Source organism: Myotis myotis, unplaced genomic scaffold (genome assembly GCF_014108235.1).
Source record: "Myotis myotis isolate mMyoMyo1 unplaced genomic scaffold, mMyoMyo1.p scaffold_m19_p_9, whole genome shotgun sequence".
Lineage (NCBI taxonomy): Eukaryota > Metazoa > Chordata > Mammalia > Chiroptera > Vespertilionidae > Myotis > Myotis myotis.
The window spans coordinates 75823598-75851280 of NW_023416401.1; the positions used below are offsets into that span (position 1 = coordinate 75823598).

A 27683-nucleotide genomic window follows, 5' to 3' on the forward strand; every position below is an offset into this window, starting at 1 on the left:
AAACGGGCTCTGTGAGGTGGTGGGTGGGAAGCCGGGTGAGGATATAGCAAGGATCCTCTGCTCACTGCCTGCCCTCCTTCCCCCGGCGCCCAACCCTCCCCACACACACAGTAGAGGAACTGCCACATCCCCTTTTCCTGACACTAGCCTCAAGATGACTGACCATGTGACCCTGGAAAGTGGCCAATCAGCACATCTCTGTCCTCACGGGGGTTCCATACCCGGACACATGACCCAAGCTGATCTAATGGGAGTCTACCCTGGGACTCTGGATGGACCCCAAAGGCAGGCTTTCAGCAGTGAGTAGCACAATGGGATGTAAAGAGGCAGCTAGCCCCACCCCTCCTCTGCATACACATGCCCAATACTCACATTGTTCTTCACTTTCTGCTGCTCAACCGCCTCCTTGAGGTTGGTGGCCTCCTTTTCCAGACATGATACCTGGGACTCCAACTCCTTGAGGCTGAAAGGAATTAGTGGGGTCACTGTGGGCTCTGAAGGCACACAACGCCCATAGTCTTGTTTCGGGAGGGACCCTTCCTCCTCTGCCTGGGTGCCCACCCTAGCCAGGAGCACCTCCCACTCCTGACCACCTCCCAGGGCACAGACTTTTAGGAAAGACCAAACTGCCACCCGCTCCCCTCACTCACCCTGAGTGCCCAGGGATCAGGGTGCAGGCCTCAGAGGCCACCAGAGTTCTACTTGGTGACTATGGCCACAGAGACTGCAGGGGTCAGAGCAGCCACAGGGGCCAGAGCAGGGACGGGCCCCGACAGTAGGGCTTTCAGGGAAGCTTTTTCTTCTAATGAACCAAGCCCACTGCCTGGTTACATGGCTCTTGGTCAACCTGGTCCTGCCCTGTCCCCACTGAACTTGTCAGCTGGCCCTTCTCAGAGGACACCTGAGCTAGAAACTCATGTGGTGCCTGCACACCCAGAGACTCAGCACCGCTATTCTCGGCAGCTCATTGTGTAAAGCGGGACCATCCTTTGTCCAAAACCTAACTCTGCTGGGACCCAAGGACTCCTCCTGCAGTCTGTGCCCCTGGTGCGACCCCCAGACACCACAGGGTTGGCAAGATGTAGGCCTCAACTTTTCACCCTTCTTCCAGATGCAATGGCCCAGTGGGCTTTGTCCAATCTCATCATCTAGAAAGTGAAATGCTGACACTATAACTGTACAAGCTGTTCCGAGGAACGGGCTTCAAATGGACACTTGGATATGTCACCTTGTGCATTAAGATTTAGGACTGGGCCCTGGCTGGTGTTTCTCAGTGGTTGGAGCATCGGCCCACACCATGCACTGAAGGGTCACCAGGTTCGATTACTGGTCAAGGGCAATCCCTGGCCTCAGTTGGGGACGTGCAGGAGGCTACCAATCAAGTGTCTCTAACACATCAATGTTTCTCTCTCTCTTTCTCTCTCCTCCCTCCTTCCCTTTTACTCTCTCTGAAAAACAATGAAAAAAAAATACCCTCAGGTGAGGATTAAAAAAAAAAAAAAAGATTTAGGACCAAAAAGGCCCCAGGGACAGAAGCCCCACCAAGGACCTCCTGCTAGAGGAGGCTGCCACGGCCACCAGGAGGGGACATACAGATTTGTACTTCTTATTGTGGGCAACAACCAAAAACATTTTGATAACCACCCTAGGAATTCGCTGCGTGGCCGGGCCGGAATCTGACTTTAAAATACAACAGCAAAAGCCTAAACAAATACAACCTTTCTATTCCAACAAATACCATGAGAAACAAAGATCCTCCAACCTTTCTGGAAAAGGAAGTTGGAGAGGGTTTGGTTCTGGGTTCTGCAAGGCATTTTGGGCCTTCTGGGCTACTGGCTTCCTTCCCCAGCACCCAAACCCTGAAGCCTGAGGCCAGGGAACATGGGCCATGGGCTAGGAGGTACAAGGAGATGACTCACTGGTAGCAGCAGCCAGAGCGAGGGATATCCTCCATGATTCACCCCCACATGGCTGTTCTGTGGATCCCTGGGCACAGCAGCCAGGGCCCACCTCCTGAGCCTCTGGGCATCTGCTGAGGGACACATACCCCAGATATGACAGTCCCAAGGACTCTGGCCCTTTGGCCTGAGCCGCCTCACCCAGATGTGGGCTCTGGCCTTAATAACAGCAAACAGCGCCTGAGCACTGCCTGGTGCTGGGCCAACACAAGGGAAAACAAGGTCTGCCAGCAGTGAAATGACTCTTCAACTTGGTAGCTCTGAACTGTACTGACCTCCCAAATCTGCGCAAAAAGCCTGGGCCGCCTCCCAGATCCTCCATTCAGGGTGTGCAACCATCTTTCTATTTGATTTATGACTTAAGTCTCTAAAGTCTGCCGACCAGCTAGCCCCTCCCAATCGAGAGCTGGATAGATGGCAGGAGGTGGCCCTGTTGAGGCACCTGGCACTCTACACAGATCAGTTTTGCTTTTTGAGAGAAGGCAAGGAGCTACTTGCAAGGCTGCCTTCTTTCCTGGCCAGGCCTATCCTGTCACTGGAGGGACGGAGAAAGGCAGGGGCCTCTGAAAGGGGCTCCTTCCAGGGAAGCTGTGTGCCCCACTGAAGGCCCTGGCTCCCAGGGCCCTGGGCCACCCTGTGCTGAGGCTGCAGCCCTCCACCTCCACCTCCACCTCCACTTACCGTGCCTGCTGCTGGTCGGCCTCCACTTGGCTGGCCTGGAATGAGAGACAGAGAGCTTCTTAGTCACTGTGAGTCTCACTTCACTTGGCAACTGGTGTGTGTGGGGGGGGGCGGGGGAGGGAGTCGGGGGGGCGGGATTTGCTCTCATAACTCTACACAGTGGTGGTGGTGGTGGCATCCAGGTCAGAACTCGATGGCATTCTCCCTCCCCTCCTGTCAGCCCCAGGAAGGAAGTGCCAGCTGACCTGGGCATCCTGGGCCTGGCCTGCCTCCAGCAGGGCTTCGATGGACCGGATCCTCTCAGTGAGCTGTGAATTTTCTGCCCTGGACTCCTTGAGCTGCCCGTGTAGACCACTCAGCTCCTCGCACTTGCTCTTCACCTCCGCCTCGGAGGACTGTAATTTGCTGTGCAGCTCTGGGCCAGAAGGGGAGCAAGGGCAGGTCAGGGGCAGCAAATGCCGGCTGGACACCATGCCTGCCCTTCAGCACACTGGCACGGAGGACTCCTTCCCTTGCCTCCTCCCTGTGCCTGGAGTTTAAGGCTTACTTCTGACCCCTGGGGCATCTCATTAGCTATTGGACAAAGTCACACCTCGGCTTTGTTCTCGAGGACTTGTTAGGGTGAATAAAAGGCCCTCAGAGCACTCATGGAAAAATGCTGAAAATCTAGAATGGATTTCAGTTGCAGTTTCTAAAAATTGGTTCTCTATGAGACTGGCTCATTTTAGCTGAGACTAAGGACAGGGGTCTTCTGGGGGTGTCCTTCCTTGATGACCTCAGATAAGTCCCATGGTTCTAAATGTCATCCATGTGTCTATGACTCTACAAAGTCCCAAAGCTCTGGTCTCATCCCCGCATCAGGCTCAGCGCCTGACACTTCCAAATGAAGCTCTGCTTAGGAACTCAAATCCAGCACCAACCTCCCCATCTGGCTGCTCTGCTTTCCTGGGCTCCTGCCTCTCTCTCATCTTCCAGGCCTAGGATTCTACATCCACTGTCTGCCGAGTCCATCCTTCCCTCACAAGCACCTCTGTGACTGGGCCCAGCACTATTTCCTTTTGGCCTGAATGACTGCAAGAGCCTCATTCCTGGTCCCCTGGACCACTCTTGCCCCTCCAGTACATTCTCAACCCAGCATCAAAGTATCCAGAAGTGCAAATGGAACCATGCCATCCTCCAAACTCTCTGAACCCTTCCATCACTGAACACAGCACCCAAACTCTTCACAGGGAGGGTCACCCATCTGGCCCCACATTGCCCACTTGCTTGCTTTCTTCAGTCACTTGCTGACTTTCTATTTCTTGTACAGGCTAAGTTCAAGTTCCCATTTGCAGGGGTCCTTTGCTTACCATACTGCCCCTTCCTTCCATCATCCATATCTCAGCTTAAACACCTGCCCCTGCCCCAACTGCCCAATCTAAAGCCACACCTGGCGATGAGAGGAGGGGTCAACAAACCGAGCCTAGGGGCCACCCATTTTTGTAAATAAAGTTTTATTGAAACCTAGCCAGACCTGTCTGTTTATATAATGTCTGGAGCTGCTCTACACTATGGCAGCAAAGCTGAGCAGTTGTGACAGATACCATCTGGCCTATAGAACCAAAAATATTTACTATCTGGCTCTTCACAGAAACAGCTGCCAACCCTGCTCTAGGTCATGCTGTCTATTTGAAATCTACAGAGCACAGACTGTCTGACCTGTCGACATGTGTCTATCTACCTATGTCTCTCCTGCTGGAACATTGCGCAGATGCCCACGGCTTCACCTCTGGCCATGCCCTGGGCACCCACAGCAGTGTTCAGCCCATGGCAGTCGCTCAGGAAATACTGAGCAAGTGACCAATGGAGCTGTCGCGGACACTGTCTGTCTTCTTTCTCTAGGGGCCCTGGGTGCCCCCGACTCTGCCATCCCCTCCTGATTGTGAAGCAGACCTGTGAGCACAGGGGAACCATAGACCCACCTTCCAAACCTGGCCTCTTGAGCTAACTGAGCCAGGAGAGCTAGAAAGGTCCAGAAGAAGTCAGCTGAGAAAGCCAGCAATGCCCTCAGGAGCACCTCGGCTCCCCCACAGCAAACAGGAGACGGCAGCACCTTCAGCCATCACCCAGCCCTCAAAGGCTCCCCCCCAATCCCCCCCGTCCTCCCCACACCCCGCCTTTATAAGCTCCACCGCTCACCCAGCCCTCACAAACTCCACCCCAATCCGGCTCTCCCACAGGAGTGAGCCTCACCCCTGCACCTCATCTGTCCCCTGACTGGGCACAATCCCTGACTCACAGACTAACAGGACTAGCTCACTTTATGGTTCAGGGTGTACAACCATAAAGACCTTAACCACCCCGCCTGGGCCTCCAAACCAAGCCTCGCCCTCACCGGCCAGCTGCTGCTGCTGCTGCTGGGCCTTCTCAGCATCTGCCCGGAGACTGGCGTGGCTGGTCTGCGAGCGGCAGAGCTCCCGGCTGACCTCGTCCAGGCGCTTCTGCAGGGCTTCCTCACTCTCCTTGTGAGATGCCTGGGGAGAGGGCAGAGGGAATAGGGCCATGAGGATACAAAAGGGAGGCCAGACCCTCAACTAGCTCTGAGGTCACACAGAACACCCTCCCATCCACCCCGATGACCTTTATAAAACCTGCCTGAATTTCTCAAGTCAGTTCACCCATGGGTAAAGCCAGGAGCCCATGCCCACCTAGCCCTTGAAGAGCTGGCTCAGGGTGAAGGAACCTCAGGTGAAAGATAGTCACAAAAAGGAAAAACCCCATTCTCATTTCAGCATGGCACAGAGATGCTTCCTACAACAGAAACCCCCAGTCTAACGTGGAGATTTCCTGAGTGGGCCTTTGTACAGATCACATTTACTGAGCTCTTTTTCTGTGCAAGGCACTGTTCATGTGCCACATGGTTAATCCTCAGCCACCGAAAACAGATACTACTGTCATGCCTATGTTACAGATGGGGAATCCAAGGCTCTGAAAGCCCACAGCAGGCACCAAGGGCCTCAATGTCAACACCATGCCCTGGTCTCCCTCACCACCAGTGGCCAGCCACTCCCAGAATTTTTGTTATCAAGAAGGGAAAGAATGGACCCCTTGGTGTGGCCCAAGGCTGAAAACAGTGTCTGAGGCCTGAAAGGGCAGGAGCTGCTCGGAGTCTGGGGTTTACTGACAAGAGCCAGGCCCAGGCCTTGGCCCCAGGATCCTTAGAAATGGCACGTGGAATGGCAACACCCTGGTCTCTAGGGCAGTGGTTATAGCACCAGAGCATCTGGGAGCCTTTAAAACAGTCGCAGCCATTCCTGCCCAGGTGGCTCTGATTTCACTCATCTGGGTGGGTCTGCTTTACATGAAAATCGGTAACCACCAATTACCCACCTTGCTTTCACCTGAACAACCCAAACCGTGTTGATTTGTCCATATGCCTTTTTTAGTCTTTTGTACACAATTTTGTGTGTCATTCTAGTCTCTTCCACAAGACAGCCCCAATGACCCTTGTGCTACCGCCTAGATTTAATGATTGGGCAGAAAGTGGACCCAATGCCCTTCGGGATGGCAGGATTTCCTTGTTACCCAGAAAAGTTCAATGAAAAGCAGGCACGATGTCAAGACTCCCCACACCCTGTCATCCTGCCCCAAAACAGGCCAGCTGGGGGGCCACACTAGATGTTGCCCAGGACACTTTGGGAACAGGGGGACTGACAATCTTCCTTCCTCTGGCGAAAGGGCATCCTCTGGGGAAATCAGAGCTTCCAGGCCACATCTAGAGGCTGAGAAGGAAGAACCCTCCCCCAGCCTTGAAGCCAGAGCTGCTGATGTTAGTCTGGATGGCTATGGCCAGAGCTGCGGTACCAGACGTGGCAAAAAGTGTGGGAGAACAAACAGCTCTGAGGCTCGACGTGGAGGTTGAAATCTTGCCTTTGTGTGAACTTGGGGTAGTTGCTTACCTTCTCCATGCCTTGAATTTCCTATGGGTAAATTCCAGATAGTAATAGAACCTACCTCATAGGGTTACAATAAGAATTAGCTAAGTTAATGCTTATAAAGTGCTTAGAGCAATATGTAGCCCATAGAACGAATCCATTTGAAGCTAGCAAGCTATCACTATCACTAATGAAGCCGGGGTTGAGGGTTCCAGTTCCCGTCCTGCCTGAGTCTCTAGCTGTCAGTCATGGCTGGAAGGACTCTGTGTGGCTGGGCAGCCCTGGCCCGTTCCTGCTACTCAGACAGGCTTGGTGGGAGGGGTGAACAATGCACTGAAGTGGCTGCCACTGTGACTCACCTGCAGCTGCAAGACCTGCTTCTCGAAGGCAGTTGCTTTGGCCTCCAGAGCCTTCCGCTGCTGCTCCTCTTGCCGTGCTGTCTCTGACTTCTCCACCAGCTCCTTGCTCACCTTGCTGAGCTCCTGCCGGAGCTTGGCTAGCTCCGCGTTCTGCCTGCAAGACAGTCACCAGCCCCCAACTGACAGACAGAAGAGGGCTCGAGTCAGCTCTTGCCAGCCCTGAGAGCTGCCCCTGGCTGACTGGGACTGTGATGAGCCCTCCCTCTGGGCCACCTGCTCTTTCCTAAGTAGCTGCCTGAATCTTGGAGCTATTACTAAGCCCCTCTTGCATTATCAGCCAGGTGAGGTTTTACCAGCATGGTGTGTGGACCAGAGAGAGCGAAGAGCAAAATGTGCACTAAAAGATCCCACAGGCGCCCCTCCCAGATACCTAGGAATTCAGATAGAAAAAGGTAAGACACAATTTTCCTCATTGCCAACTAGGGTCCAAACAAGCCCTGGGATGCAGGCTGCCTTGCTGGACCCCTGCAGGGCTTGGGGCAGCAGCCCATTGGAGTCCTGTTTCACTGGAGGCCGCCCGAAGCAGGAGGCTGAGGCCCTTCACAGAACAGAGCTCTCAATACCGCATAAAAGGTGGGTCTCAGGACCAGGGAGAAGTTCAGGAGGGAGGGAAGGAGACGTGGTTAACAGGAAAAAAAGGGGCAGGTCAACGCCTGCCTTTCCTAGTGTGAAGAGGTCATCAGCATGCAGTCCTCCTTCACTAGACAGCTTTTCAAGACAGGACCGACGGTTCAGCCAAGGGACAGACCAGACAAGACTTGTCCACAAGCCTGGGAGGCAGGAAACCTGGCCAAGACCAGCTCTGTCTACTGCTGGGGGTGAGAGGGTCCCACCTCTGGACTTGGGTTTCCCCATCTGAACTAGGGAGGCCATCCAAAACCCTCTGCAGGCCGTCAGCTCAGGTTTTACAGCACCAAGATCCAAGACTGGAGAGCTCACGGGAACTGCTAGACTCCAGGACCCTTGATGAAGGTGGGCGGCTGGGTGGGCAGCTCCTTGGGACTGATATGCAGCTAGGGAGGGGCCTGGGAACACCCATCCATATGGGCAGATCTCCCACGAATTGACAGAGTCAGCAGCCGCCTCCTCAGGACCACGGGTCTCCATGCTTCGGAGCTTTCCCCAGGATAGAGGCCACAGCAAACCCTGCATGGGGAAGCCAGAATGCTCCTCCACCCCATGTTCACCTTCTGCTGTGGCTGCAGAGACGAACCCATGGGCCAGGGTGGAGATGAGATGTGTACACACACACACCCAAAGGGGACCTCCAGAGAGAAGAAACTGGCCTGGGGAGGGTGGCCTTTGGCTCTCACTCCGTGGCAGGAGGCCCACCAGCAAAACAGGCGTGCGGGCACTGATATGCCTCCCTGGTCTAGATCCTGGGCCAACACTGTCCCCTGGACTTCCAGTTAAAACACCCCCTGAGGGTGCCCGTGCTCTGCCTAAGTCAGTTCTCCTCTTGGCAAAAGGAAATGCTCTGGGGGCAACGCAGATACCCAGAAAGTCCCTTCAGGATGCTTCAGGCCAAGAGGAGGCAAAGAAATGTGAATCAAAAGAAAATGCAGGGGCCTTCCTCTAAGAACATGGCTGAGGTTCCGTACTGCCCGCTGGGGTCGTCCACTTGCTGTGGACTTGCCAGAACTTCAGATCCCGAGAGGCAACGTGGAGATCGAGAACTCTGCTAAACAGGCCGGGCCAGTGTGTTGTGAAGCGATACTTGTCACCAATGCATCGAAAGCAAATGTCCCTCCAGCACAGACCTTGTTCCCAGTGGAGAATCAAGGCGTTCAGGCCCACAGCGGATCCCTACAACACATCGAACTCTGAACTTGGACAATCCACTCAGCCTTGATACTCTAGGTCACAATCAGGAGTTTTTAAAAGCCTCAAATCAGGATGTTGTGAAGATAGACATGGAAATAGTATCTGCTCGTCCAGGAAAGCAGATGCTGGCACCAGCCAGGACCTGAGGGGCTCTTGATCACAGGGGCATGGGCAAGGGTGTGCTGGAGCTCACTCCTCCCTGCAGCCTGACCACAGGAGAGGATGCCAGCCATGCGCTGGAAGGCTCAGCTGCTCCGAACCAGGTAAGAGATGGAGGAGGAGGATGGAGCCTCAAATGGGGAGGTGCAGAAGTGCCCAGCAGCCCCATATCCAGCCTTGCAGGAGGCTCAGGGACCCCCAGCTCCAGAGGCCCCCAGGGCTGTGCCGTTGCCAAATCCGACTGGGAGCACTGAGCTTACTTGCTTTCCACCTGGCTCGTCGCTTGGTTCAAGGCGTCCCTCAGGATGGAGTTCTCCTGCTGCAGGCGGGCCAGCTGTGTGTTAGGGCCATTCTCCAGCTGTTCCTGAAGTGTCCGGACCTAAAACCATTGATGGGTATCAGTGCTACTTGGCCTTACAGGGAGCTGACTTCTGGAGCCAGGTTAGTGAGATAACAGCCGCAGACAAAACCCCCAAGGGCTCGCTTCCCCACATGAGGTTGACAGGACCCCTAAGAACAAGAGTCTGGAAACTGAACAGCTCTAGCATCAGGAGCTCAGGGCCAAGAGTGACCCCCCAACCACACACCTCCTCTCCCCTCTGAGGCTTCCAGGCAGCAAAGTGCTCAGTCCAGAGTACCAGACATACTCCACACACTCTCAGCCCGAGGTCTGAGACAAAGGACACAGCCATGGTCACAGCCTAAAACTACCCAGGAAGCCTGGGACCCTGCCTCTGGCCTCCTGTGGCCCACCATGAGCAGAGCACAGGTTTGAGAAGATGAGGTCCAGGGCTCTGACTCCTCAGGCCAAGGTGGACACACCTCCTCTGGCCCCATTCCAGAGCCTTTTGCTTTAGGTGATTTTTCCAACCTCAAGTAGAAAAGGCAGAGCCAGCATTACTCTAGGATCACAGGGAGGCTGAGAACTTGACCCACAGGCACCCAGGAGACAGGACATAAGACTGGCTACTTGGGACCCAATTATTTTCAAAAAGAGCTCTTTAAAATGTATGTTACATTTTCCCAGTTAGTATCATTAAATATATAAGGTAGGCTGGCTGCCACTATCTGGCCAGATAAAAACAGTTGCTTCCTTCAAAAACAAACCAGATTCTATAGACCCACCCCCATCCCCGAGGGCACCCTGAACTGCCCTTTGCGACCACTCCAGCCCTCCTTGGCCCCACACCACTGCTCACCTTGCCCTGTAGCTCTTGCACCTCCTTCATGTGATCCCGGTAGCTGGCCTGCATTCGGGCCTGCACAGCTGTCATCTCCTGATCCTTGGCCACCAGCTGCTTTTTCACCTTGGCCTCCCCAGCTGCTGCCTTTGCCTTTTCTGCTGCCAACTCCTGGAGAAAGCAGAGGGCCAGTGAGGCAGGGGCAGGAGCTTATCAGATGGGACTGAGATCATCAGAACCCAGAGCATCAGCTGGGGCTAGGGCTGGGAGGAGCTTCCGAGCAGAGCACAAGACCCCATCTCCTGAGTTCCGACAGATCCATGCCAGCCACAGCAGACAGCAAGCAGGAGACAAGAGGTTACCAGAAAACCCTGCTGGCTTGACCAACTAAGGGCTGGATGTCAGGCCTTGGCCACAATGGATATGGACACCAGCAAGAGCTAAGTAAACAGTATTCTCTTCCTAGGCTCTCCAGGGACACTCCAGCTCTGCTGGGATTATAACACTCCAGTTGGCGTGGTCCCTGATATCCAGGCCCCAGAACGCCTACCTCTACTTGAGTACCTTTGTCAGGACTGACAGGCTCCAAGTTTGATGGCTGGGGTGGGGACACTGCCCGTCCTATCATGGCTGGGGAATCAGCCCCACTCCTGGAGGGCCTAGTCTGTTGTGGGCAACCACTCAGTCCTCCTTGGGGGAATGTCTGCTCTGGGCAGTGTCAGATGCCACAATGAACACAGGATGTTTGGGCCTGGGGGCCCAGAGCCTTAGGCAGGGGCAGAGCACAGGGTGGGAAGGGGAGGCTGAGGGAGAAGAGCTGGCTGGGATCTGTGTTATTCCAGAAAGAATGGCAATGGACATAAGCCTTGTAGAATCACAGTGCGAGGGAGGGTTGATGAAATGGGCCTCTGGGAAGTGGGTGCTCTCCGTCCAGTGGGCCTTCAGCCAGAATAACAACTACTTAGTATGGCTCCAATTTGCCTGGGTGAGTGGGATGTAAGTGTCTCATGAGATTCAAAGCCCCATCTCTTCCCATTCTGGGCAATGAAACAGAGAAATGGGAAATCCTCTCCAGTCCAGGGCTGCCAGGGAGACCCATCCCAAAGGGCCAGAGTGCCCCTCCTGTCTGAGATGGGTGAGAATTGGAGGCAAGGCGAGGAGCTGGGTGCACAAGGGGAAAGGGGCACTGCGTTCCAGGGCTGCTCTGTGTGGTTGGGGTTCCCTAGAAACACCTGGGACCCACTGGCCCTACTTTTCAAAGACAATCCTCCTCCTGGCTCCACCAGGGAGAGAACCCACAGGGACATGAGGTCCAGACTCAGGAACGATTCACTGATTATCCACAGAAATGGGAGGAGAGGCTGGCACTGTGTGCCCGCCCTGGGACAGACAGGTGTCTCATTCAAGTCTCAGTAAGGTGAGGATCTTGATCCCCAGGTTAAAGTGGAGCTCACTGACCCTTGGGAAGATGTTGTTCTAGGCTGGGGAGCAGCTGTAAGTAGCAGAGGTGGTCTGGAACCTGGGACTGTGAGTCCACAAGGGTCCCAGAAAGTGGGAGAAACGAAAAGCTGCCCCACTCCTCTGGCTGGCCCGGCACCTCTAAAGCAGGGCAGGGCAACTTTGTGGGAATTCAAAGCTCCACCAAGCTTCCTCTAATATACATGGCCCTGCCAGCTCCCCCAGCAAAACTCCACACACTAGCAACACGGTGACGCCTTCTAGTACAGGATCCAGGCTTGGAAGAAACCAAAGCTCAGAGATACCCTGGAGTGCCCATAGCCACACCAGCAGCAGGTGGTGCAGCCACATTGGATCATCCTCCGCCCACCTCTGCTGTCCACAACTAATGGACACCCAGAAGCTGGCACTGAGCATCTGTCTAGGGCAGTGATGGCGAACCTATGACACTCGTGTCAGAGGTGACACGCAAACTCACTTTTTTGGTTAATTTTTCTTTGTTAAATGGCCTTTAAATATATAAAATAAATATCAAAAATATAAGTCTTTGTTTTACTATGGCTGCAAATATCAAAAAATTTCTATATGTGACACGGCACCAGAGTTAAGTTAGGGTTTTTCAAAATGCTGACACGCCGAGCTCAAAAGGTTCGCCATCACTGGCCTAGGGACAGCCTTCCCCACGCTGGGCAGGACTCATGCAATTCCAGGCATCTAGCTGGGATCCCAAGGCCAGCAGAATCTAATGGGATTTCCCTTCCTTTAGCCTCTGGGCTTTTTTAAAGGGCAGAGAAAGGCCAGCTTTTCCTCAGGGCATTTGTTTAGCCCTCCTTGGCTTTGTTTTCTCCTAAGAGCTCAGAATCCCAGGATTCCTCTTGTCACATTCTAAATTCAGTTGCAAAGGTCAGATTCATTTTCCTGAAATGCATCCCCAGTGGTGCTGGGGACTGGAGGACTGGAGCCCAGTTCTCTTTGACTGGGCTGGGCGAGGAGGCTTGGCACCAGCACAAACACTGCTGGCTCAGAAACGGCATTCTGCTCTCAGTCCGAGAGTGGCCCTGCTTGGTGTGAGCTTCCGAAGCCTGGTAAGGCATGGACAGCAAGAAGACCTCCCACTCCATCCCTGGGAGCACACCACCCTGAGGGTCTTCTTGACTGCATGACGCTAGGCCTGATCTCCCAGGCTGAGAGAACACAGGATGGGGTCTAGTCCAGAGCTCTGCCTCAGGACAGAGGCCCCATGACAGAGCACCTGGTGCCTCAGAAGACTACAGCTAGAAAGATGGTTTTCCAGAGGGCTGCACCAAAGCCATGCATGGTTCCTCAAACCCAGGCACAGGGCCAGAAGACTGTCAGAAGGCTAGGACAGAAGTCAAGGGTGCCTATGCCTGTTAAGTCCTACAGCTGGTGCCTAAAATGGTCCCTGAGCCCAACTCTGCTGAGACTTCACCCATTTGTGAAGCATGGATCCATCACAGAAAATAATCCATAAGGAGAACGAAAACACATGGAGGGAACCAGATCCTTATGAGAGGAGAAATTCCACATTTCCCAAAATTTAGTTTCTCATATAACTTTCCTCAATGGTCCTGGGCTAGGAGACATGACAAGAATGAAATCAACACATCAGCTCTGCCCCAAACTCTCAACAGAGAAATGCAGAAACCTGATGTCCATGGATTCCAGAAGCACAGGGAGGAAAGACGACAATTCCAAACCGTCAGAGGCTGTATCTTCTTAGCTGGCCTCAGGCCTCAGCAGCCACTTGCTGACAGGCGGCCTGCTAGGCTGAGCCAATCAAGCTGGTTAGAGTCACCAGGGACAGAAACAGTGGCACATGACTGCAATGGCAACCTCTGTGCTGAGACCAGAAACTGGGGGCTCCGGAAGGATTCCCGAGGGCGAGCAAATTGAGTCTTCCAGGATAGGGAAAAAATGCCCAGCCAGTTCAGCAATGAAGAGCATTTGAGGCTAATGGCAGAGCATGAAGAATGCCTCGCAGGACCAGGTTAGCACTTGAGAGCCTGAGAGGACCTCCTTGGGCTGCAGGGAGGAGGATGTAGTCAGAGGAGGGAGGGCTGGATGCACCTCAGACATCTCGCCTTGGAGCCAAGGCCTGGATTCCTGGAGGGTGAGATGAGTAATGAAACCAAGGGCTGCACCCCTACATATCTCACAGGCCCCTGCAGCTGCAGCCAGGGAGATCTACCAGGGGAGGGCTAGACATATAATAGAACTGAGGAGAGTATCTGTAGATTAGCTGCCACTGTGGTTTTGGCAATCTCGTGAAGCAGCCACCACTGAGGGAGAGCAGTAAGTGTCCAGCACAAGGGGCAGTGTCTGAGGGGCCTCCTTCTGCACGGTTCACTGACCCGCAGTGGCCGGAGACAACAGTAGTGGGGAAGAGATGCCACAGAGGCCAGCATCACCGTCAGAGGTTGCACTTATTCACTCATCACACCTGTAGCCCTTCCTAAATTCAAGGTGGTAGGCACAAGGTACTAGCCAGGCAGCCCCATGCCAGTCAGCTGTGGGAACACTCCTTTTTTCCCCCTCACCTGAACCTTACTTTGGGGGTATCAACAAATTTTCACAGGCATTTCCTAGTTTGTCTAGTAAGAGGGTATGGAAGGACGGCTCCCCTAAACCATAGACACTTAATCAATGGTGTGCTGGTCAGCTAGCTCTTAGGGAGAGAGCTCTGAGCTGGCTCACTTCTATGGTGTAAATGCTCCAGGCCTAGGGCATACTATGTCATATCTACCAGGAAGAGACATGTGCAGTCAGCTCTTGGGTGCAGGGCAAATGGCTCCAGCCACCCTGCATTTAACCAACAACACAACATGGACTTGTGTGAAGGCCACATATTGAGCCTCCCACACCCCCAACCTAAGCAGAAGCTACCAAGCTCTAGACCTGCCTTTTTTTTTTCCTTCTCCTGGGCGGAGCATTAACCAAGAGTAACCAACCAGAGGCTCATCTTCTACTCCTGCCTTCCCCCCAAACTATGCCATTTGACTCAAAGCCACATCCCTCCAATTTAGGACAGAAACTCAGGCTGCCTCACTTATGAGTCTTCTCAAATGAGCAGATGGAAGGTGCCCAGAGGAGGGGCTGCAGCCTAGACACTGTGGGGCATCCGGGGGCCCAGGCCACCCCTGTACCTGTTGCACTGTTAAAGGAGGCAGAGAGCCGGGAGAGGGAGAGGGCAATGCTCAGCATTGTGCTGGCAAAACCTAGCCCATGGGCTGGGACACCAGAACTTTCTCCTCAGAAGGGGAGGGAGAAGCTCCAGTGAGTTCTGACAGGGAGAGCAGCCCGTGTGCATGTGTCCTGACTCATCTGATTGCTGTTCACTGAGTACAAACGTCACACACCGGCCATCAGCTGACTCAGGAGCCAGGCTTTCCCTCAGGATTGCTCCACAGATAGCAGAAAAGGGAGAAAAGCAGCCCCCTCTGCCCCATGAAAACAACTGTGGGTCAACTGCGCCCATCCTCCTTTTCAGGGTGTATACCCTAAAACGATGGCCCATAACTGTGGGACAGGGCAATGACCCCATCTCACACTACTTAACAACCTGCGTTCCTAGTCCTGAGAAGGAAGCAGCCACCCCACGGAGCTCTGCAGGGGCTGTACAGGCTGGCCTCAGGCTCCCACAGTCGCAGTGCGCGTTGGTTCAAGGGGCAGTTACATGGGCAGCCCCGAGCAGAGCCAGAGTAGGGAGGCAACCCCCGACCCAGGAGCAGCACTGCCACAGCCCAGGGGCTCTCAGGATGGGGCATGCGCTGGCCGTACCTTATTGAGTTCCCTCAGTTTGCTCTTGGCAACAGCCGCGTCTTCCTGCTCTGTGGCCAGCAGCTTTTCCTTCTCTTCCAGCTGGCGTTTCAGAATCGCCACAGGGTCGCCCTTCTGAGTGGCCTGGAAATATCCATAGAGCCACATTAACAGAGGGTACAGACAACTTGGTTTGTCCCCCCAACCCAGCAGACTCTGACCCAGTGTCTTGATGAAGTGGGAGCAGGAACTTCAAGACAAGCAGGTTCCACCCTGACTCCAGACATTTCTGGGGAAAGCCCGCCCCCCGCCTTAGACACCCAGTCTGTAGGGCCTCCAGAACCCACGTGCTTAGAAGCTGTTTGGCAAAAGCACTGGATCTTTGAGGTAGTTTTCAGGAGCATGGCGTTTCCCATTAACTTGGGTCAATGGAGGCCAGGGCCTCTCCAATGGGGGCAGTGGCCACTGTTTCTGATTCAGTGCCTAGCCCTTAGATTCTGGGTGCAGCCTGTAGATCCCTGGCTGAGGCACAGAAGCCATGGGAGGGGAAGCGTATTCTGGGACAGTAGCCTGAGTGGAGTTCAGGCCTCTCTCCTTGGAGAAGTGAGGTCATCCTGACCTCCAGCCACTCACAGCCAGGAAACCTCCTTCCACATACACACCCCTCTCTATTGTCACTGAGCGAGCAGCTCCTTGCAACTGCATAACACATCACAGTTCAGCAAGGGCCAGGAGTAGAGGAACCCCCACTGGCCTTTTAGGGCACCCCCCAACATCTCTAACCACTAAGTTGCCACAAAATTCTCCATCAAAATTACCTACAATTCCAACTCTGATTAAGGAATAAATAAATATGTGCCATGCAGCACTTCCTGGTGGCAGCTCATTCACCAAGGTACCAGAGGGTGGGTGCCAGCATCTGAACTGGCCCCCAACAGCAGGAGGGAAGGTGCTTCTGGTTCCATCACAAGGTTCCCTCACTCAGTGTGTCCCTACACATAGTCCTTCCTGCACCTAGAGCCCTGGCCACAAACTAGCTGGGCCCCCGCTCCTGTGTTGCACCCCCAGTCCCCTGGAACTCAGAGTGCTGCCCTGGCTCTTTATGTTTCAGTGGCCCAGCCACGGCTGGGCTGTAGCTGAATCCGAAGGACCTGCAGGGTAATTCCTGCAGCTTCTGCTTGGAAAAGGGCAACAGGGTTCTGCCGAGAAAGGTGAGTGGAGGCTGTTCCCTGTGCAGGTTGGCAAGCCAGGTGTGGCCACCCCAGGACCAGGTAGCCACTACAATTCACAGGTCCCTGAGAGGGAGGGGGGAAGGCCAGCTGCAGAGGCCATTAAACACAGGCAGGGGAGTGTGGGCCCACCTTATGCCAGGTGTCCTGAATGACACCAGCCTTCTCAGACAGGATCTCAATTAGCCGCTGGGCCTCACCCTCGTTGAACACCATGCTTCCAACCGTGGAGACCAGCGTCTTGTAGGGGAGGCAGAGAGGACTGTCGGTGTCCAGGGACCCTGTGCAGAGGGAAGGAGCAAGGACTTACACTCAGACAGGAGCAACCAAGCCAGTCAGAGCCAAAGATTCTATCCAGCTGCCTGGGGTGTGGCTTCTTGACTTAGGTCCCAATAAACTCATCGTAAGTTGAAAACATCGGAAGTCAAAATGCATTTAATACACCTAACCTACCGAACAGCTTAGCCTAGCTGACCTTAAACGTGCTCAGAACACTTACATTAGCCCCAAAGTCATGGAGCACAGAACCTATTTTATAATAGTGTTGACTATCGCCCAGCCAGCATGGCTCAGTGGTTAAGTTTCGACATATGAACCAGTTCACGGTTTGAATCCTGGTCAGGACACTCGCCCAGGTTGTGGGCTCAATCCCCAGTGTGGGGTGTGCAAGAGGCAGCCCATCAATGATTCTCCCATCATTGATGTTTCTCTCTCTCTCTCTCTCCCTTCCTCTCTAAAATAAATAAAAATACTTTTAAAAAAATAAAGTGTTGACTATCTCATGCAATTTATTATATGTATCGCTTTCAAATCACTGCAAAATTGAAAGACTAGGTGGAACCAGTGTCAGTCGGGGACCATCTGCACTCAGAAATGGAATAAACTGAGAGCCCTGCACATGCTTCCTGACTGTCCAAAAACAGCCGACGGAGAAGTCCCAAATAAAGAAAAGTGGAGTTTTCCTAGGTTGGGGGAGATACCCCCCACCCTTATCATCAAAATGAGCAGAATTAATCAAGGCAAAGGTGCTTTTTCTTTCTTTCTCAGACAGAATCGGTCTTTTTTTCCACTTTTTCTCAAACAGCTCAGCAAGGCTCACCCCCTGCATGACCAAGCCCTATGGCCCTGCAGGTCCTGACTGACCAGTGAGCCCATCATTCCCCACAAACACAGATGCCAACAGCCACACCCATGGGGGAACCATGGGAAGCAAAAGGCCCATGTCTCCAAGGTTGCTCTGAGGTCCCAGGGAAAAGGGGGCTGCTCCCACGCAGTCAGGTTCAAACACAATTTCCCGTTCCCCTGGGTGAAGCTTAGGGACGCTTTCAGAGGGAAGGCTGGGCTCGGTTCTTGCAGAAGGGCCTGCCCACGCCTCAGTCCATTAGTGACTCTGAAGGAGACAGAGCCATTTGCCAAAAACCAATGGTCACTTCTGAAACATTCCTGGTGCCACACCCCCAAAACACTTTGCTCTCATCGCAGACTCTCACAGAAAAAAGGGGTGAACCAAGATGCCCTGACTGGCAGGAGCCCTGCATGAAATGCTCAGGCAATTCCTTATGTTGAGGCTCAAATCTGCCCTTTAGCTGAATGACAGGGCCAAAAATGAGCTGAAACCAAGAAAACAGGCTAACCTGTGTGGCCCCTTCAGCTAAGCCCACCCTGAGGACAATGAATGGAGAAGGTTTCCATAGCAACCCCAAATTCTCTGGCTTATCATAATATTTTCATCACAAGTCAAAGCATTTAGCATGATACCTTAATAAGGAGTATGTGGGACATGGGCGAGCTGGTTGCTATGAGCACCTTCATTTTTGAGCTTCTTACCTTGGTGAACCTTGAGATTAGAAATAACCATGGTGACATTAAAGGCCTAAGAGCGCAAGGGTGCCATGAAAATGGGTTGGGGGGAGTGGGAGAGGAAGCATGTCCCCTTCAACCTTCTGTCTTTTCATTGAAATGTATATAAAATAAGGAATAATTTTAATGGCAACTTATGAACACTAGAAAAAAATTGAGTACAGATAGACCAAAAGAAAATAAAAACCACTCTCTAGTTCACTACTGGGAGAAAATCCCACTGTTAGCCTTTTAGGCTTCCTACTTTCCCCTCTCAACCTGTAGGCGGGTGTTTACTGCCAGTGTTTTCCCGAAGGAGGAGGACCACTCGTTTCACAGATACCCCTGAAGCAAGACTGGGCAGGCCAGCCTCTCTGAAGCCGAGCACCGCACAATTTCCTGTCCTCACTCAGAAAGGTCTACTCCTGTATTGTCTGGTACACTGGCCACCAACCAAGTGGGGGTACACCATGGATTTTCAAAAACTTCATATAAAGAAGTTAAATACCTGTCGTAACTTTTTTATATTGATTGTATGTTATAATTATAATGTTTTGGGTAAACTGGGTTAAATAAAATACGTCATTAAAATGAATTACATCATTAAAATGAATTACATTTGTTTCTTGTTTGCCTTTTTTAATGTGACTACCAGGAAGGTTTAAATTCCCTATGTGGCGCATACATGTGGCTCACACTGTTTCTACTAGACAGGCCAGTTTGCTCCTTTCCAGCCCTAGTGACCCCCAAAGCACTCCCTACTGAAATCCTGGCAGCCTCCACCCCCATAGGGGCCTCAGACCAGAGGCTTGGGCCTCTCTTGAAGGCTCTCCTTGAAGACCATCCTTCTAGACTCCTAAAGCCCCGAGAGCATTGCTGGGGTGAAGGGGACATCAAGGTAATGCAGCTACACTTCACTGTGAAATGTCATTTCCTTCACAGGCATCAATCACCCCAGTGGTCTCGACAATGTGCAATCCCTCCTGAAGGTCTAGGAGACACGAACCTTAAGACACCCAGTCCATAAACCATTTCTGAAATTACTCTGTAAATGTGTCATTCTAGTACATCTTTAATAAAACTTAATGTAATTGTATTATTTTATTAGCTATAATAATAAACAGTAATAAAAACTTGTAACAAGTGAAACAATCCAAAGCTACATACAGCAACACTTAATTCTCTCCTGCCCACTCCCCTCACAGAAACTTGCATGGCCTTCTCCATCCTCATACAAACACTATCTTTTACATTATTTTTAGAAAGCAATAACCTAACATTTTTTCATTAAGTCTTTTAGGTAGGAATGGTGCCATCTCTATGCTTCCTAAATCAGAGAAGTAAAACTAAAAGAAAAAGGAACTAGAATTTCTGGATATTTGTGGGGGTCACATTTATTTCTGAGTTTCAGATCCTCTCACCATATCAGCAGCACTAAGCCCTCCTTGAGAGAGACAGGCACACTGACTCCATCAACGAACAGCATACTCACAGGAGTTAATACATGCTTGAACATCACGCCTGACTCCAGCAAATACGCCGAAATCTAGAAATAATCCTTGGTATTATGAAATCTTAAGGCACTAAAATAAATTTGTCAAAGATTCAACATCTACTAGTAATCTGTCAAACCACAGACTTCATAAAGACCAGGAGGCAGTGACATCTCGTGAGATCAGTTCACTCAGGGCCTGCTCCTGTAACTAATGTTTTGCCTACCTTGGTGAGTCTGAAATACCAGGAACAGGACAGGGAGGCCTAGGGGAGGAATGAGGCAGCAGGAGAACAGAGTGGAGAGGCAGCGTCCCACTGCTCTAGAATACTCCGGACGCCTGTCTGGCAGGGGTGGGACAGGCCTGGGCTCAGGGGAAGCCTCTTCTGAGCAGGGTGGCCTTGGGCATGGTTCTTCAGCTCCAGGTGATGGACCTCATGGTCTGAACCAGAAGCCTCAGAGCTGCGGGCTTGTTTAGAGAGCTGGACAGGAGATTTTTATATGCTGTCTCCTGGCCTTCATTTAGCTAACTCAATGAAAAACAGATAAAGAAAACCACTGTGGAGCTGAACAAACTCATCCATGGGCCAGGGCCAGCCTTTAGGTCACCTCTGACCTTGGGCAGAGGCACCATGGTCAGAACAAGGCCCCGGGGGGCCTGGGCTCGAATTCCAGCCCTGCTCCTTCCTGCCTGCTCACCCTGGACAGGTGGCTTCACCTCTCTCTGCCTGTTTCCTCACCAGTGACAAATGGATAGCAACTGATCCTCCTTCACAGCCTCGCTACAATGTGCTTGAACAATGCCTGGCACAGGGTAAGGCACTGCCGAATCTACCCACAGGCCACCTTCAAGCCCATCACAGGAGAAATCGCAGACCCAGACCCTCCCGGAACAGACAGCGCTCCTAGGGAGGAGCTCAGGATAGCTGAAGCAATTCTGCCCTTTCTCCTACTCCCATCAAAGGGATGGAAGTCATACAAAAGTGGTGCCCAAAATACCTCTGTGGACAGAGAACCACAGCCTGTGGACCCTCTGGCTCCTGCCTTGTACCACTGTTCTCACTCAGTAGGTTAAAGGAGCAGCACATACAAGCAAGGAGCCATATGCCTCCTTGGCTCTCAGCTCTGATAATGCTCATAACGCTTCAAATTCCAAAACTAAGCTCCCTTTTGTGACCACAGGGGAGGCTCAATCACCTAAAATTAAACTTGTCTTGCAAAAAAGGCACCCAGGAATCTCTCTCAACTGGGGTCCTCAGGAAAATTTTCTCTCTGCTTGCATAGTTACGAGGCTCCCCGTCATCAGGTTCCAGCCAAAGGGGACCCATTGGGTTCCACAGCCCAGCAGTTTCAGCATCAGCCCCTTCAGTGTGGTTACTGGAACACTCCTGGCACTGCTCACGCTCAGCTTACTCAACCAACAGGGAGGGCGTCGGGACCTCTCCAGTAACTGCATCTGAGCTCGAGACAGCTGGTAATCAATGAGAGATTATTACCACAGCTCTGCCACGGGCTCCAGCTCAACTCCAGCTGTTGTTGCAGGTGCCAGCCAGGTAGTCCTCCCTAGGGCAGGCAGATTCAGGTGGTCTTCATGCACAAAGTATGGACCCATGTGTACCTGGCAGTCTACAGAAGGCTAGGCCTGGTAAGGTAAGTTGGGTTGAAAGTGCCAGCTAAGACGGGTGGAGGAGACACAGGACACGTGACAATCATGCAGCAGAGCCACACCAAAGGAACGCGGGACTGTGTGCGTCACTACAGAAGCAACTATGGCAGCAACACCAGAAAGGCTTTTAAACAGAGGATTCTTGAGCCAAACACTGCTGAGTAAGGAGAAGGCAAGGGCGGGGGCTTCAGCAAGGAGAGCAGCACAGGACAGGCACAGAGGCTTGCAAGGGGCCTTACTAGTCAGAGCGAGGTTGTGAGGCCAGGGTAAGCCCAAGTCTTCATAGGCCCCAGGAATCCAGATTTTATTCCACAGGCAAGGAGCAATGTCTAGAAGGGAGCAAGGTTTGCATTTGGGAAAAATTATTCCAGGACACGCAGTGGGACAAGGCTGGAGGCAGGCAGATCAAGGAAAAACCCACGCCTGAGAGTACAGAAAGCAGAACTGTTGGGACACAGGCCCTGTGTCAACTCAGGGTCTCGAGAGCAAAACCTGCCACAGGGGTGTGTGGTTTTAGGAGTTGGGGGGCGAACACCAATGGAAAAGACACTCATTTTCTCAGGGAATGTCTGAAGCACTCTGAAGGCCTCAGACACACAGATGCAAGCAGAATGGCTGCTGCCTCCGGACACTGCACTGTCCTTCCAACAGAAAGCCAGACACCAACCTCAGGGTGCCTTCTAGGTTGACATCCCCAATCACCTGAGACAAACTCCAGTCAAAAGCCCCAGGGTCCCAGGAAGGGCTACCCTGCAACTCCTTGAAGCCCAACACTACACAAGCAATCATCTCATTTAGAGATGGACAAGCCCCTGACTCCTGCTGACCCCTAGTCCAGAGGGCATCTCCCTGAATCACAGAAGCTGGCAGGTGGGGACATCCATCTCTATAAATGAGAAACTAGGGCCAGCATTGCTGCTGGCCTAACCCACTACGCAGAAGGCAATTCATTGACAGAGAAGGGTCTCCCTGGGCTTGTGGGAAAGTGACCCTCATGGGCCCTGGATGAAAGATCCCTCAAATGCAGCAGCAGCAGCAGCACCTCCAGGCCCTGCAGTCCTCATCAGTCCGTACCCCAGAGGTGGCTGGCCCTGTGCAGACTCCAAGCCCAGCACTCGCAGGGACTTGTCTGCCCTCATGACCGGATGTACTCAACCTGACTGCCATGGACATTAAAATCTGGTGTTTTAATTGCACTGGAATGAAGTACAAATAATGTCAACAGCAATGCTATTTGGACCTTTGAATCAGGCCTTTTTGTTTGGTTGGAGAAAAAGTAATCTTAACTGGGAAATTGGGCTCTTAATGCTGTCTAATGGAATGTTTAAAAAATCCTATAAATTGCATGACTATTTCCCCCCTCAAATTTCAAAAAAATCAACTTCATATCTGAAACATGAACGCCACCTACAGCTTCTCTAAGACGTGGCATACCACACTGACAGTTGGCTTGCTTCCCGAGACACTTTTGTTCTTTTTTTTTTTAAAAAAAAAAGTTGAATTTGAAGAACTGAGAGAAAGTGAATAAAGGCTCAAAGCCCCACAGAGACTTCTTGAGCTTCAGACTCTGAAAAAGTTAAAGTTCAAAAGAAAGAGTATGAAACTTACTCTCAATACACATCTATCTGTGCCTCAGCCCTAAGGTGGAGGGCACAGATGGAGGCCCAAGCTCCAGCTCTGATCCCTGCGCTAGCATTTACTGGCTGCATGATTTCTGGGAAGTTTAAAAACAGAGCTGAGCTTTGGTTTCTGTTCTTGTAAAACAGGTAAAAATACAAATCCACCTTTCAGAATGTTAGGGGGATACATTCATGGAGAAGAGTTTCATAAACCATGCACCTAATGGTGTCACATTCCCAGTGGTGACCCAGCACCAGGCCTCAGACACAGTGAGTTCACAGCACAAAGGGACAGCATGGGGGGCAGGGAGGTGGAATTGGAGGAAGGAAGGGGTGGTGTTCTTATCAAGTTACACAGTTGAAGATGAGGCCCCTGCTAAGCTACAGACACCTAAAGTTTTTCTGGTAGGTCTGAAAATTTCTCCGCATCTCCCTTGACCTCTGGTGACCCCTGCCCCATTTATTAGGTTATAGAACATGATCCTATTTGCATTTCCACCTGCTCTGGCAGAGGGTGAAGCAGCCCCTTGAGGCCTGGCACAACATGCAGCTGCCAGACCCCCCAGGACACTGCCAGGTTTGTAAATGCAGGACACACCTTATAATATTCTTCTTAGCTCAGTTTGTGACCATTTACTGGGTACCCAAGGCTGGGACAGGCATGAGAAAAACTGGCCACTTTCTTTCCTCCACCTGGCCCCCCTAAAAGAGCAAGGACTTCTTTCTGCTGCTCAGAGGATACTCAGGGGACCTCTGGTCAGGGCTACACTGCCTCACAGCACCTGAAAGGACAGGGGTTCTGCTTGGTACAATAAGGTCCTGTTTATTTGACTCAGATAAATAATGGACTTTTTGTTTCTTTTCTATTTAAAAAATAATACCTACATGTTACAGAAAAACTGGGAAATGCAGAAGGGTGAAGATATTAAGATTTACCCATAATCCTGTCCCCCAAAGATGGCCTCTTTCTCCAACATGGGCTGTGTGTGTCTGAAAACATGGTCATCATGGGGTTATAAATACCTATGTCTCCTGGAGGGTGGCTTGCCTGGGCCCTGTCGTGGTGGCCTTCTGGCCCCAGAGTAAACCTTATACATCTGCAGATGGGAGTGTGTCAGGCATAAAGCCATCCTAGGGAAGAGGGCCATGCCCTGGCTTAGCCTTGCTCAGCTTCTGCTCCAAGCGAACCAAGCTCCAGCGGAAGCCCAGTATTCTAGAGCGCATCTAAATGTGGAGTTTCCTGAACGAGCACCCTGTACTTCCCAAGACCAAATCTTTGGCTTATCCAGGGTCCAGACCCACACTGTACTAATCTGGACCCACCTCCAGGTCATGGCACTGATAGCTCTCCTAAAAGGGTAATGCTAACATGCCCATTAGTACACACTAGGTGCAGGCAGGCAGGTCAGCACGTTATGCAGGCAAGGACTGTGTTTGAGGACAAAAATAGATTAAAAAAAAAAACCCAACACCACATACACACACTTCCTGTGAGAGACATGGCTTTCATAATAGGTACCGCACACAAATGCTGAGGCAACAATCAGAGAATGAACCAGCAGAGGCCACACGGCACTGCAAACACTTAGAAGCTTCAGTTCTGGGAAATTTCCACTTTCTCTTTGGTACCATGAATTCCCTCTTTTCCAAACACTGAGACAAGAGCCCATGCCTTTTGTTTCATAAGCAAGTATTTTCTCCGTGTTCCACACCTGGGTTTATGATGCTCCCCGGAAAATGTCACCATTTCCATAGTACCACACGAGCAGTAAAATCAGTCGGAGGGCGCTGGAAACACTCATGTGGGTCTCTTGCACTCTGCAACAAGGGTAAATCGTGGAATGTGTTTGAAGAATGATGCTGTACTGTCTTCCTAAAAGGGGACCTACCTTTTGACTTAGCGATCACATATCTAGGAATTTACTTTCTACAGAGAGATACTCACACATCATATATACATCACTGCAACATTAATTTTAGCAACAACAACAACAGAAAACACTGCACACTACTTAATGTCATTTAAATAAATCATGATACATTCATGCTATGGAAAGTGGCAGCCCTGCAGAAGATGTCACTAGTACACTTATAAATAAAGCCAGTTCCAAAGCTGCGTGCACTGTAGGCCCCAGCTGTGCATTTGGTGTGATGAGCAGAGTATCCCCGGGGATCCCCCTGGGAAGTGGATGGTAAATGGGATGAAGTAGGAAGGAACACTAACTTTTTACCTTCTATGGTTTTATACTGCTTGAACTGTGTTTGCTGGAAGCACATATTTATACAATAATGAATGTTAAAAAGCAGGGATTAGGAAGGCAGTGTTCACTGTCAAATCCAGCCACAGACAAGTGGTAAAAGCTGTCACATGGCCTTGATTTGCTCTTGTAGGAAAATTAGATCAGAAGTTCTGGAAAAGTTCCAAGTTGGACTTGCAGAAGCGTGTCCTGTGCCTGCACCCACATCTGCTGGGCTTCCCTCTGGGCACCTGTCAGTGAGGGCCCCACCTTGTGATGACGAAAGAAGCAACCCTGCCTCTGGTGGGCCCCAGCTCTGGGGCAGGTTTTGCCACTGATCTGTCATGTGTCATGGCCAGCCGCAGCCTCTGTGATCTCATTCGTCACATCTCACTGTGATACAGAGGACAACGGGAGTTCACCCCCACCCCACTCCGGACGCAGGCAGGCAGACAGAACAAAGCAGAAAGGAGCTGCATGGCACCAATAGAGGGTTGCAAAGACATGTTTGTTTTTACAGAGTCACCTGTAAGGTGACCCAAGAGACCACCACCCTCCTAAGGACTCCAGTTTAGAGCAGTGCTATATAAAAGAAGCTACTGTGCTGATGCCGACATTGTTCTTCATCTGCACTGCCCAAAAGGGCAGCTGCTGGCCACATGTGACTACTGAGCATTTGGAATGTGGTTAGCATAACAGAATCTTTCACTTTATTACTTTTGACTGACTTGAATGTTTTTACACGGATGGCCCCATGTGACTAGCAGCTTCCCTAGTGGACAACACTGCCCTAGACTCTAGTTCTTCACTGCCCATGGTCAAAAATCTCATGGCCCTGGAACCCTCCTCCACCTGAGTCAGTCTCCTCGATTTGGAGTTAGAAATCCCTTCCTGGCCTGCTCCACACCAGTGATAAAGAACCTATTCCCCAAGTACCTCCCCATGGTCATCAGGCCACCTCTCCCCCACCAAGGTTATTCTCCAGGTCCCCAAGTTTCTGGACACCCAGGGCCAGCCAGCCCACCCAGAGTTGTATCCACAGTTCTCTTCTCTAGGGCATGCATAGCCTTGGAGAGGCTGGAGGTGGAAAAACCCTGGACAGACATAGAGAGAGGCTCAACCCCAGCTGGTGGGCAAGAAGGTCAAGAGCATGCAGCTGGGGCTAACCAGAGCCTCAGGGGACATGAGGTGTAACTGCATGAAAAGAATGTGGTCTGCTTCTCACTCGGCAACACAGTCACAGCTACAGATTCTAATATGAGTCAGATTAATTCTAGAACACTGAACTCTACATACAAGATGGAATTGCAAGGGAAGTGTGAAAACCCATGATTTCACGATTATGGAGCCGGGGGCAGGGAGTGACCTGCATCCACCTCGGAGGGCCCTGAAGGGGACTACCAACCCTGGGAAAAACAGGGCTCAGATCACACACTGCAAATTCAGGGAAATAAAAAATAAAATACAAGAGCTCTGGCCGGTGGGGCCTGGTTAGTTGGAGAGTCATCCTATACACCAAAAAGGCTGCGGGTTTGCTTCCCAGTCAGAGCACAACCCAGGTTGTGGGTTCAGTCCCTGGTCGGGCTGAGTGCTGGAGGCAACTGATCAATGTTTCTCTCTCCCTCAGTTGAGGATAATACAAATAAAAAGAAGTACAAGAAAATATCTCCCCATGCTTTCAGACTTTCACCTTTCAGGTGTTATATTAGCCACACGTATTATCCCTTGTGGCTGTTTTCATGTAGGTCATGTCTGACTGTCCCACGTGGCTGTTTGTGTGGCCAAGAGCCCCAAATTGCAACCTTGGAGTAATAGCCTCCCACCATGTGGGTCAGCACCCTACTTGTAATTACAATAGTTTGGGAATACGGAATACATTCACACATCAGACAAAACTGGCCTTCCAAAAGCCACTTACAACTCCATCCAATATTCTTATCTATTTTTCCCTCCAGATGGGACTTTCAGAATAGTTTTGTCAAATTAAGGGAGGAAAATTCCACTGAAATTTTGGCTGGAAGAATAATAAACCCTTAAGAGAACTTAGGAATAACTATTATTTTATCTATAATATTCAATCTTTCTTCTCCTGGAGCACAGTATTTCCTTCTTCAAATTTTGCCTTATACCACCCTCAGCCAAGCTGCTATGTGGGTTCCCACAGGCATAAAGTTAAGTCTTCCTTCTAACAAGGTTCTCTATTACCTGCAAATTAGGACCATTTTGTCTT

General features: G+C 51.5%; 1 protein-coding gene across 3 annotated transcripts in view; it reads right to left on the reverse strand.

The window, feature by feature from the left end:
* RRBP1 (ribosome binding protein 1) overlaps nucleotides 1-27683 on the reverse strand; it is a 70361-nt gene that overhangs the window by 10281 nt on the left and 32397 nt on the right. For all 3 annotated transcript variants that reach the window (XM_036321620.1, XM_036321618.1, XM_036321619.1), the window contains exons 3-11: nucleotides 16733-16881; nucleotides 15393-15515; nucleotides 10155-10307; nucleotides 9216-9334; nucleotides 6913-7066; nucleotides 5014-5152; nucleotides 2885-3054; nucleotides 2640-2674; nucleotides 373-463 (exon numbers count right to left, since the gene is read on the reverse strand). In XM_036321620.1, the coding sequence (XP_036177513.1) occupies nucleotides 373-463; nucleotides 2640-2674; nucleotides 2885-3054; nucleotides 5014-5152; nucleotides 6913-7066; nucleotides 9216-9334; nucleotides 10155-10307; nucleotides 15393-15515; nucleotides 16733-16881 (1133 nt within the window). The remainder of the gene's footprint in view (nucleotides 1-372; nucleotides 464-2639; nucleotides 2675-2884; nucleotides 3055-5013; nucleotides 5153-6912; nucleotides 7067-9215; nucleotides 9335-10154; nucleotides 10308-15392; nucleotides 15516-16732; nucleotides 16882-27683) is intronic.